Raw genomic sequence first — 12,500 nt, 5'->3', positions numbered from 1 at the left:
GAGCTTGAATGTTAATGAAGTCACTGACTCTTAGGACAGAAGAGGAAGTGATGAACATAAGATTAATATTTCACATAACTAATAACATACTGTGATGATTTGTACATCAGTGTTTTAACCTGCATGCAGTCAGCTGTGTTGTTCATCATTATAACCTAACAGCTGATATATTACATCATTGATCAGCTTCTCTTCTCTTCTCTTCTCTTCTCTTCTCGGAAACAGTGACTAGGAATCAGTTTCGTTTCCAGTCATTCTGCAGCTCGCTCAGACACACACACACACACACACACACATACAGACTCAGACAGACACACACATATACATAGACACACACACACAGATTTACACACACACACACACACACACACACACACACACACACACACACACACATACACACCCACTAAACACACACATACACACCCACTACACACACACATAGACACACATACACACACACACACACACAAAACAACCCTGTAGTTTCTTATGATTATGTAAATAGATTGTTGTTGCTATGTCAGTAATAAAAGTACACTCACCCACACACACCCACACCCACACCCACACACACACACACACACACACACACACACACACACACACACACTCTTTTGTTGCTCATGGTGAAACTATGTTGTGGTTTCTAGGATTACTCAAACAGAACAACGGCCAACACCTTTGATTTCTTCATCAGAATTATTGGTCAATATCACATTTTTTCATACTAAAATTTAAACTTGAAAACTAAAAATCACTAAAACCTGAAATCCTTCAGTCAAAGTCTGCAAAACTGCAAACGGTCACTGCCAAATAGACAGTTTGCAATTATAAAAATCACACATAGTTCTTTAATTGGACTTTTAGATATGTTTCTTTTACTGGCACTATTTGTGTGAAGTAGAAGAAGTATTGATCTGTTACTGTACTGAAGTAGATTTTCCAGGTCTCTCTACTTTACTTAAGTATTTATTTTTTACTTTAACTCTCTACATTTGAACCCAAACATCTGAACTTTCTACTCCTCACATTGTCAAAACAGGCTTGTTACTAAGACAGGAATGAAAGTCCAACAGTGTGTGCAGAGCAGACGGTGCAGGAACATGACCAACTCACGCTGTACACTGAGCACAGTTCACACAGGTCGATTATAAACAGCAGAGAGAGAGTCAGTGAAGAGTAAAAAACATTAACACGCGTTATACTCAGCAGTGGCGATCCTAGGATCCAAAGAAGCCCAAGAAGATGTTTGTCTATGTGTGGATGTAGCTGCTGTAAACCATCTATCTATCTGAAATTACAATCTCTTGTGTTTTCTATCGCTACGCCAATCAAAATGTCAAGTAAAAAAGATTTAAATACTGTGTAAAGTGAATTCAAACATTTTCTTCTAAACACATTGAATAGGTCATAAATGTATTTCTAAAAAAGGTGTAAAAAGCATTTCAACCATTTAGATTTGAATTGTGGAGCTAGGCTTCACAAACTGTGTTTCAAGATTTCTGTGTTCAGGATTTAGTGATTAGCATAAACCCGCCCCTGCTGCTGTAGAGGTATAAATACATTCAGCACACACTACTACTACTACAGTCTACAGTTAGCCTGTTAGCTGAGTTAGCACTACTACTACTACAGTCTACAGTTAGCCAGTTAGCTGAGTTACCTGCTGAGTTAGCAGCTGAGTTAGCAGCCAAGCTAGCCGCCGAGCTAGCAGCTGAGTTAGCCGCCGAGCTAGCAGCCAAGTTAGCCACCTAGCCAGCAGCCGAGTTAGTTGCCGAGCAAGACGCTGAGCTAGCCGCCAAGCTAGCAGTCGAGTTAGCTGCTGAGTTAGCAGCAGAAAGCTCTCAGACATAGTGTCCATGTTTCTGGTAGAGGTGGTGACTTTGATTGACAGGTGACACTTGGTAGGGGGCGGGGCTTCAGCGTTTGGGAGCAGAGAAAGAGGCTGATTTTTTACACAACTTTGAAGCCTAATTTCATATATTTGTCGATTTTTTTTAATCATTCAAATTTGGCAGGGTGGTTAACAACACACTTTTCTGTGGTATGTCAAACTCAGAACACATATTTATTCTTACTTTACACAGACTTTAAGGTTTGCTCATATGATGCTGTGTGTGTCACTTTAATGCAAAACTAAGAAAATCTAGTGTTTGCGTTTGCTAGAGTTGTAGAGTTTTGAAAAAATGGGCCAAAGATTGAGACAAAAAAGTTTAGTAGCATTAGAGGCACAAACTAGTTGACTGTAATGCTGCAACTAACAATTATCTTCTGTGTTAAAAAACGGTATTTACGATTTCTGCGTTTTGAATGTGATGTCTTCAGTTTGCTGTTTTTGTCCGACAAAGAATCCAAAACTTAAAGATATTCAACACATATTTGTTTTCTTGTTTCAGGCCAACATGTTGTCCATCCCAGATCTGATCAGGAAGAAGAGAGATGGAGAAACGCTGAGCGAAGACGAAATCAAAACATTCATTCGGGCCATAACGACCAAAAACATCCAAGAATGTCAGACAGGTACGAACAGGAAGTCGCACACAGTTCAGACACGTTTTAACTCCTTCCCCCGGTTCATTACATCATCAGCGTTTTCTCTTTAAAGGCGCCATGCTGATGGCGATCTGGCAGAAGGGAATGGTCAACTCAGAGACCAAGACCCTGACCAGGGAGATGATGTCATCAGGGGAAGTGATGTCATGGCCAAAAGAGTGGGTGGGGCATGTGGTTGACAAACACTCAACAGGTGGGGTGGGAGATAAAGTCAGTCTGGTGTTAGCTCCCGCGCTAGCTGCCTGTGGCTGTAAGGTAATGACAACTAAACTCCCTCATTTCTGTTTTTACTTTCATGCATGAGATCAATACGAGGGAGCATGAGCCCGTTCTCTCATTGGTTCATCAGTGTCGTCCTCCCGGGTCAAACTCACCCCGTCTGTTTTGACTGTTCCTTCTTTCCTCCTTCCTTACTTCCTTCCTTCCTCCTTTCCTCCCTCCCTCCTCCCTTTCCTTCCTTTCCTTCCTTCTCCCTCCCCCTTTCCTTCCTTCTTCCTCCCACCTGTCCTTCCTTCTCCCTCCCTCCTAACATCCTTCTTCCCTCCTTTCCTTCCTTTCCCCTTCCTTTTCCCTTCCATCCTTCTTCCTCGCTTCCTTCCTTCTCCCTCCCTTCTTTCTCCCTTCTTTCTCCCTTCTTCCCTTCTTTCCTCGACTCGAGGACAATAGGAGGGTTAATCAGTGGGAGGTCAGAATGAATAACTGAGTTTTGACAAGAACTAATCAGATATTCCATCAAAGAATAACTTTCAATATCATTTAACTGCGCACATTTGTATTAATTTAAATGATAATCATCCTTCATTTCTTTGCACAAACACATTAATTAAAAGAAAAACAGTCTCCATTGACGTACTAGTTTGGTGATTAGCGTCAGGTCCGTCTCCCTTAGTAACCGTCACAGCAGACAGCAGCTTTTTGTCCATGTGACGCCACCGTAGCTCAACTCTGCTTCACGTAATTCACACCTGACAACATTATCCTTTACTTTAAGGAAGGTCTTAAACCACGCTGGACACAAGGTGGAGGAGCTTTACAGAAGCTTAGAGCTCCTCCTAGTGGCTGAAAGTGATAATTTCTCTCCAGTAGCTGTTAATGATCCTTCATACTAGACGACACAGCTTAATTTATACCATTTCCATTTTCCTATCGTCAACCTCTTTAAATCTAAAACTACTTTCCTGTTTCCTGTTTACTTTTTACAGACTCTGAAAGACAAATGGTGGCTGCATGTTGATGATGTCATAACTCCAGGTGTGTGTTTGTCAGGTGCCGATGATCAGTGGGCGGGGCTTGGCTCATACGGGAGGAACGCTGGATAAACTGGAATCGATTCCCGGATTCAACATCAGCCAATCAACAGAGCAGGTGTGACAAGCAGTTTCATTAACGACGAGTTTTAGAAACACACACCAAGCGGACACCGTACATGAGTCACTGATAGCAAATATTACTTCTTTATTACCTTCCTCAACCTTTTTGTTTTCATTTAACAAAGGAAGTTCTCCAATATTAACTATCGTCTTCGCATAATTAACCGTACAAGAAACTGCTCCAAAACTAAAAACATGAATCTAACCAAAGATTTAAGTAAAGAAAAGTATAAATCCTTTTGTATTTGACCATTACATATTCACTAATATACATGAATGTTCTGACTGTTCAGGTTCAGAAGATCCTGAGCTCAGTGGGCTGCTGCATTGTGGGACAAACCGAGAAGTTGGTTCCTGCAGATCGAGTCCTTTATGCCCTGAGAGACGCAACCAGCACCGTGGACAGTTTACCGCTCATTACTGGTACTGAAAGCAAATCACTGACATTACCTCAAACAAGCAGTAGAAGAAGTATTTATATCCTGTAGTACAGTAAAAGTACTGCAGTATTACAGTAAAAGTACTGCAGTATTACAGTAAAAGTACTGCAGTATTATAGTGATGTAGTATGCAGTATTACAGTAAAAGTACTGCAGTATTATAGTGATGTAGTATGCAGTATTGCAGTAAAAGTACTGCAGTATTATAGTGATGTAGTATGCAGTATTACAGTAAAAGTACTGCAGTATTATAGTGATGTAGTATGCAGTATTACAGTAAAAGTACTGCAGTATTATAGTGATGTAGTATGCAGTATTACAGTAAAAGTACTGCAGTATTATAGTGATGTAGTATGCAGTATTACAGTAAAAGTACTGCAGTATTATGAGTGATGTAGTATGCAGTATTACAGTAAAAGTACTGCAGTATTATAGTGATGTAGTATGCAGTATTACAGTAAAAGTACTGCAGTATTATAGTGATGTAGTATGCAGTATTACAGTAAAAGTACTGCAGTATTATAGTGATGTAGTATGCAGTATTACAGTAAAAGTACTGCAGTATTATAGTGATGTAGTATGCAGTATTACAGTAAAAGTACTGCAGTATTATAGTGATGTAGTATGTAGTATTACAGTAAGAGTACTGCAGTATTATAGTGATGTAGTATGCAGTATTACAGTAAAAGTACTGCAGTATTATAGTGATGTAGTATGCAGTATTACAGTAAAAGTACTGCAGTATTATAGTGATGTAGTATGCAGTATTACAGTAAAAGTACTGCAGTATTATAGTGATGTAGTATGTAGTATTACAGTAAGAGTACTGCAGTATTATAGTGATGTAGTATGCAGTATTACAGTAAAAGTACTGCAGTATTATAGTGGTGTAGTATGCAGTATTACAGTAAAAGTACTGCAGTATTATAGTGATGTAGTATGCAGTATTACAGTAAAAGTACTGCAGTATTATAGTGATGTAGTATGTAGTATTACAGTAAGAGTACTGCAGTATTATAGTGATGTAGTATGCAGTATTACAGTAAAAGTACTGCAGTATTATAGTGGTGTAGTATGCAGGGTCAGCAGATAAATGTGAGGGCTGCTGAGATGATTAATGGGAAAGAAGAAAAAACAAAGTTCTGAAACACAAATGTGTTTTCAGTTTTTGGACTTTTTCTCTAATCTTTGATGAAATATTGGATCATTTGAACATTTATTGAAATGAAAGCATGTGAGAAGTTTAGAGGGAAGAATCAGTATTTGGTGGAGCTGTTAACAACTCATAGACATCTGAAATGTGAGCCGACTACACACTGCTGACTGGTTTCATCTTTAACAATGTGTTGTATTATAAAAGCTTGTTATATTATCCATTGAGTCAAATCTGCATCTGAAAAGTAACTAAAGCTGTTAAATAAATGTAGTGGAGTTGTTACTTTACCATCGCGTGTCCTCTGAAACCATCTCCACCATTTAACTATAAATAAAATACAACGTTGGTTTTTTTTAGGCTCTATCATCTCAAAGAAAGGAGCAGAGTCTCTGTCTGCTCTGGTGTTGGATGTAAAGTTTGGACGAGCTGCTCTGTATAAAGACCTGGAGAGTGCTAAAGAACTGGCTCTGTCACTGGTGAGTATGACCAAGTACACCAAGTATGTAAACCAGCAGCTGGTTCGCCTCACAGTGCCCTCACTCCTGCTTCGCCTTGTTTCCTTTAACCCTCGTGTTGTCCTCGAGTCAAGGAAGGAAGGAAAGGAGGGAGGGAGGAAGGATGGAAAGGAGGAAGACAGAAAGAAGGGAGGAAGGAATGGAGGAAGGAAGGGAGGAAGAAGGAAGGAAGGGAGGAGAAGGAAAGGAGGTAGGGAGGAAGGATGGAAGGGAGGGAAAGAAAGGAAGGAAGGGAAGAAGAAGGAAGGAGAGAGGGAGGAAGGAAGGGAGGAAAGAAGGAAAGGAGGACAGAGGAAAGAAGGAAGGAAGGAAGGAAGGAAGAAAGGAGGGAAGGAAAGAAGGAGGGAGAGAGGAAGGGAGGACAGAGAGAGGAAGGGAGGAAGGAAAGGAAGGAAGGAAGGAAGGAAGGAAGGAAGGAAGGAAGGAAGGAGGGAAGGAAAGAAGGAGGGAGAGAGGAAGGGAGGACAGAGAGAGGAAGGGAGGAAGGAAAGGAAGGAGGAAGGATGGATGGAAGGGAGGGAAAGAAAGGAAGGAAGGGAAGAAGAAGGAAGGAGAGAGGGAGAAAGGAAGGGAGGAAAGAAGGAAAGGAGGACAGAGGAAAGAAGGAAGGAAGGAAGAAAGGAGAGAAGGAAAGAAGGAGGGAGAGAGGAAGGGAGGACAGAGAGAGGAAGGGAGGAAGGAAAGGAAAGACGGAAGGAAAGGAAGGGAGGAAGGAAGGAAGGACGGAGGAAAGAAGGAGGGAGAGAGGAAGGGAGGACAGAGAGAGGAAGGGAGGAAGGAAAGGAAAGACGGAAGGAAAGGAAGGAAGGAAGGAAGGAAGGAGGGAAGGAAAGAAGGAGGGAGAGAGGAAGGGAGGACAGAGAGAGGAAGGGAGGAAGGAAAGGAAAGACGGAAGGAAAGGAAGGAAGGAAGGATGGAAGGGAGGGAAGAAGAAGGAAGGAGAGAGGGAGAAAGGAAGGGAGGAAAGAAGGAAAGGAGGACAGAGGAAAGAAGGAAGGAAGGAAGGAAGGAAGGAGGGAAAGAAGGAGGGAGAGAGGAAGGGAGGACAGAGAGAGGAAGGGAGGAAGGAAAGGAAAGACGGAAAGACGGAAGGAAAGGAAGGAAGGAAGGAAGGACGGAGTAAATGATTATTATGTTAAAACAGATGTGACTGTATGATTTCAGGTGAATGCAGGAAACGGTCTGGGCATGCGGACGGGGGCGATACTCAGCAGTATGGACTCTACGATTGGTCAGTGTGTGGGAAACAGTCTGGAGGTCATCGAATCTCTGGAGACGCTGAAGGGGAGAGGACCTGAAGACCTGATGGAGCTGGTTACCACCCTCGGTACAGTAATTATAGCATCATCTTTAAGACATTTTGATTTTTGAGATACTTGATTTTTGTGGGTTTTTAACCCTTAAACAGACAACGTGCACCAGGAGATACAGACTCTTTAACCTTCCTGTTGTCCTCCCGGCTCCTTCCTCTGTCCTTCCTTCCTTCCTTCCTTCCTTCCTTCCTTCGTCTATCCTTCCTTCCTTCCTTCCTCAGATCTAAGTTCAGCTGTTAGGGTAAATGTTCCCTCCTTCTGTCCTTTCTTCCTTCCTTCATCTGTCCTTCCTTTCTTTCTTCCTTCCTTCCTCCCTCCCTCCCTTCCTTCCTCCCTCCTTTCCATCCTTCTTCCTCCCTTCCTTCCCTTCCTCCCTCCTTTCCTTCCTTCTTCCCTCCTTTCCTTCCTTCCTCCTTCCTTTCCATCCTTCTTCCTCCCTCCTTCCTTCCTTCCTTCTTACCCTCCTTTCCTTCCTACCTTCCTTCCCTTCCTCCCTCCTTTCCTTCCTTCCTTCTTCCCTCCTTTCCTTCCTACCTTCCTTCCTTCCTCCCTCCTTCCTTTCCTTCCTTCTTCCTCCCTTGCTTCCCTTCCTTCTTCCTTTCCTTCCTTCTTCTCACCTTTCCTTCCTTCCTTCCTTCCTTCCTTTAGCTGCAAATGACATAACTAGTAAGGCCTGTTTAAGGGTTATAAACATAAACATGAAAAATATGAACGAATTAGTGTATAACTGTAAAATGTACGATTGCTTAATATTTATTTGATTGATCTTTATTAGTGAAAATCTGTTTAGCAGCTCTGCAGTTATAAAAAAGGGTTAATAAAAGACACTGAAACAGTAAAAATGACAGCAGACAGCAGAAAGTGAACAGTCTCCTGTAATAGTGAGATTTAAACACCACTAACATTATAGCTTTACCATATTATCATCTATATTCATGTTGTGGTTTTAATTTTCTTCTTTCTGATCTAATTGTGATAAAGTTCAAGATGTTAAAAAGATTATAATTGGTGAAGTTGAGACATCAAAATTTAAGATAAAAAATTAATTAATAAAAACATGACCATTTATTTCTACTAGGGATGCTCAATATTCACTTTTCTGCCGATATCCGATATTCCGATATTGTCCAACTCTTAATTTCCGATACTGATATATTCAGGCTTTTTACACCAAAACTGTAACAACATAACAACATATCTTCTATTGTGGAATTAACACATTATGCCTGATTGTATTGTGATGCTCCACTGGATGCAAACATAATGCAACATGGCTTTCTACATTTAAACACTGTCTGTGTAAAATAAGAGAACTACTTCAACTGAAGTTATGGAAAAAGGCTTTTTGTCCATGTGAAGCCACCGTAGCTCAACTCTGCTCTACGTATTTCACACTTGACAACATTATCCTTTACTTTCTGGGAGTTTTTAAACCACTGGACACAAGGTGGAGGAGCTTTACAGAAGCTCAGAGCTCCACCTAGTGGTTGAAAGTGAACATTGCGCTCCGGTAGCTGTTAATGAAGCCTTCATACTTCATACACAGCTTAATTCACACACACCATTTCCATTTTCCGATCGTCAACCTTTTGCCAATATGTCACTGCCATATTTATTATGCTGCTTTGCATCATTGCAAACTTACTATCCGTAGGACACACTTGGAAATAGTTCCAAACCATAGACATAAGCCCCGTTTCTGGAGGCGGGACCTTTACAGCTACTCCAGCAGAGTAGCACCCTGATAGGACCCACCGGACTCTGACGGTGACGTCACAGAGGAGACTCACCGAAAACATAACCGAGAAAATGACAACGAGGAGGTAAAGCTCGTTTCTGTTCGTGTACATGGTGGTGGACGCTATGAACTTGTTATCAACGGTTATCAACGTTAGCGACCCGCGAGTCTAGCGTGTTGTTGTTATACGTCATCAAGCGCGCCGGTAAACGTTCCATGCTGCGTTCATGCAGGCTCGGAAATACTGAAGCGTATGGAATAAACACCGGTACCGATACTTCCCGATATTAGATTTTTAAGTAAATATCGGAGGGCCGATATTATCGGACATCCATAATTTCTACTTTTACTTCTTCCACCAATGCAGCAAAATACCAACTACTAACATCCCAAACCAACATTAAATCATCAACAGCCTCCATTCAAACACACCTGCACCTCCACCTGCACCTGCACCAGGTAGATCTGCCTGTTGTTCATATTAATTGTTTGGAAAGTTAAACCTGACTCAGGTGACAGCCAGCAGACAGCAGCCAGCAGGAAACATGTTTAACTACAGTTTGTTTCATGATAACAAACATGAGATCAGCTGATTGTGAGGAGAAATGTTTCCTACCTGTCTGAAGTCTGCAGCAGCTTGATGCTCAACATGCTGAAGCTAAACCAGGTGTGGATACTTCAGGGGCGCTGGGAGAGGACAGTATTCCCACTAAACAGCCTGAGCTGATGGGTAGTTCAGGGGACCTGGAAAAGTGGAATGTATTTTAGTTTAGTTTTTACCATGACAAAAAAAAAACAACAAGAAAAAAAGCACAATTTTGATTATAATGAGAAAATGTGTAACTATATAGAGGCCTTAAAAGAATAAATATATATAAACATACATAACCCACATATATACAAATATAAACAAAGAAAAAAGACTATAAAGTATAAAAACTGTTAATCTTTCTGATAATAACAATAATAATAATGATAATAATAAACTTTATTTATAGAGCACCTTTCAAACAAGCGATGTAGCTTTACAGAGAAAAATAAAACTAATACAATAAAAGAGCAGCAAATATGAAGAAACATATATTAAAATTGTTTTTATAAGAGCAAATAAATATATAAAATAAGACATTCAGTAAAAAATAAATGCTAATTAACACTAATTAACAACCAGATTACATAAATACATTTTCAGCTCTCTTTTAAAACTCTCTTAGAGCTTTATGTAGATTATTGGGCTTAAAGATGAGATTAAAGAAAGCTGCACTTCCTGTTTTCTTCTCTGTGTATTTAAAACCTCAGCAGTAAATGATCTGAGAGCTTCAGAAGGATCCAGAAGACTATTTAGAGCTTAAAAAAACGCTTTAAGATATTCTAAAAGAAACTGGGAGACAATATATATATATATATATATATATATATATATACAACAGATGAATTTGAATGTCTGGTCCATCACTACTGCAGAAGAAGAAGATGATGTAATCCTCTTTAAATGGTCCTCTGTGCTCAGACGCTGTTGTTGCTTTTACAGGCGGCGTGCTGCTGATGATGACGGGATTGGCGTCGAGCCAATCAGAAGGAATCCGGCAGATTTCCGAGGCTGTGATTGGCGGAGCGGCTCTTTCTAAATTTGAGGCGATGATGGAGGCTCAGGGCGTAGACAGAGAGGTGGCTCGCTCCCTCTGCTCCACCCAAACCGACTACTTCAAAATCCTGAGGAAGTCGAAGCACCAGACCGAGCTAAAGACTCCTGAAGACGGTAAGAGAATAAATACTTTCCTTCCTGTCTTTTTTTCCTTACTTCCTTCCATCTGTCCTCCCTTCCTTCCTTCCTTCCTTCCTCCCTTTCTTTCTTTTTTCCTTCTTTCCTTCCTTCGTTCCTTGAGCCCTTCCTTCCTCCCTCCCTTCCTTCTGTCCTTCCTTCCTCCCTCCCTTCCTTCTGTCCTTCGTTCCTTGAGCCCTTCCTTCCTCCCTCCCTTTCTTTCTTTTTTCCTTCCTTCCTTCCTTCTTTTCCTTCCCTTCTTTCCTTCCTGTCTTTTTTTCCTTACTTCCTTCCATCTGTCCTCCCTTCCCTCCTGTCTTCTTTTCCTTCCTTCCTTCCTTCCTTCCTTTCCTTCTTCCCTTCCTTCTTTTTTCCCTTCCTCCCTCCTTCTCTCTTTTCTTCCTCCCTTCTTTCTTTCCTCTGTCCTTCCTTCCTCCCTCCCTCCTACCGTCCTTCTCTCCGTCCTTCCTTCCTTCCTTCCTTCCTACCTACCTTCTTTCCTCCGTCCTTCCTTCCTTTCCTTCCTCCGTCCTTCCTTCCTTCTTTCCTTCCTCCGTCCTTCCTTCCTTCCTTTCCTTCCCTCCATCTGTTCTTCCTCCCTCCCTCCTTCTCTCCTCCCTTCCTTCTTTCCTTCTTCCTTCCTTCCTTCTTTCTACCCTTCCTCCCTCCCTCCTTTTCTTTCTTTCCTCCCCCTACCTTCCTTCCTTCCTTCTTTCCTCCGTCCTCCCTTCCTTTCCTTCCTCCCTCCTTCCTTCCCTTCCTTCCTTCCTTTCCTTCCTTCCTTCCATCTGTCCTTCCTCCCTCCCGGCTTCTCTCCTCCCTTCCTTCTTTCCTTCCTCCGTCCTTCCTTCCTTCCTTTCCTTCCTTCCATCTGTTCTTCCTCCCTCCCTCCTTCTCTCCTCCCTTCCTTCTTTTCTTCTTCCTTCCTTCCTTCTTCACTCCTTCCTTCTTTCTTCCCTTCCTCCCTCCCTCCTTCTCTCTTTCTTTCTTCCCCCTACCTTCCTTCCTTCCTTCTTTCCTCCGTCCTTCCTTCCTTTCCTTCATCCCTCCTTCCTTCCCTTCCATCCTTCCTTCCTTTCCTTCCTTCCTTCCATCTGTCCTTCCTCCCTCCCGCCTTCTCTCCTCCCTTCCTTCTTTCCTTCCTCCGTCCTTCCTTCCTTCCTTTCCTTCCTTCCTTCCATCTGTCCTTCCTCCCTCCCTCCTTCTCTTCTCCCTTCCTTCTTTCCTTCCTCCGTCCTTCTTTCCCTTCCTTCCTTCCTTCCATCCTTCCTTCCTTCCTCCCTTCCTTTCAATGAGTGTCCTATAAAGGGTTAAGCATTCACTAATGACCAATAACTGATCCATTAACTCATTGATTAGTCGGTGTGCTTGTCGTCCTGCAGGCGTCGTCATGGAGATCGACGGTTTGACTTTAGCCGAAGTTCTTCACAAACTGGGGGCGGGACGATCGAAGGCCGGAGAACCTGTCAATCACAGCGTGGGGGCGGAGCTACTGGTGACACTCGGTCAGAAGGTCACGAAAGGTCAGATGATGATGATGATGATGAAAGGAAAGGAGGAAGGAAGGAAAGTAGGAAGGAAAGAAGAAGGAAGGAAAAGAGGGAGGAAGAAGGAAGGACAGAGAAATGAAGGAAGGGAGGATAGGAGGAA

General features: G+C 42.0%; 1 protein-coding gene across 3 annotated transcripts in view; it reads left to right on the top strand.

Annotated features, from left to right (window-relative positions):
• Positions 1–12,500, top strand: part of tymp (thymidine phosphorylase) — a 14,020-nt gene that overhangs the window by 366 nt on the left and 1,154 nt on the right. For all 3 annotated transcript variants that reach the window (XM_053344005.1, XM_053344004.1, XM_053344003.1), the window contains exons 2-9: positions 2,400–2,523; positions 2,609–2,811; positions 3,823–3,921; positions 4,220–4,349; positions 5,880–5,998; positions 7,202–7,364; positions 10,620–10,847; positions 12,233–12,373. In XM_053344005.1, coding sequence (XP_053199980.1) covers positions 2,406–2,523; positions 2,609–2,811; positions 3,823–3,921; positions 4,220–4,349; positions 5,880–5,998; positions 7,202–7,364; positions 10,620–10,847; positions 12,233–12,373 — 1,201 coding nt within the window. In that variant the 5' untranslated portion in view covers positions 2,400–2,405. The remainder of the gene's footprint in view (positions 1–2,399; positions 2,524–2,608; positions 2,812–3,822; positions 3,922–4,219; positions 4,350–5,879; positions 5,999–7,201; positions 7,365–10,619; positions 10,848–12,232; positions 12,374–12,500) is intronic.

Source organism: Scomber japonicus, chromosome 23, assembly GCF_027409825.1.
Source record: "Scomber japonicus isolate fScoJap1 chromosome 23, fScoJap1.pri, whole genome shotgun sequence".
In the NCBI taxonomy this organism is placed as follows: Eukaryota; Metazoa; Chordata; class Actinopteri; order Scombriformes; family Scombridae; genus Scomber; species Scomber japonicus.
This window is presented reverse-complemented; position numbering and strand designations above follow the sequence as displayed.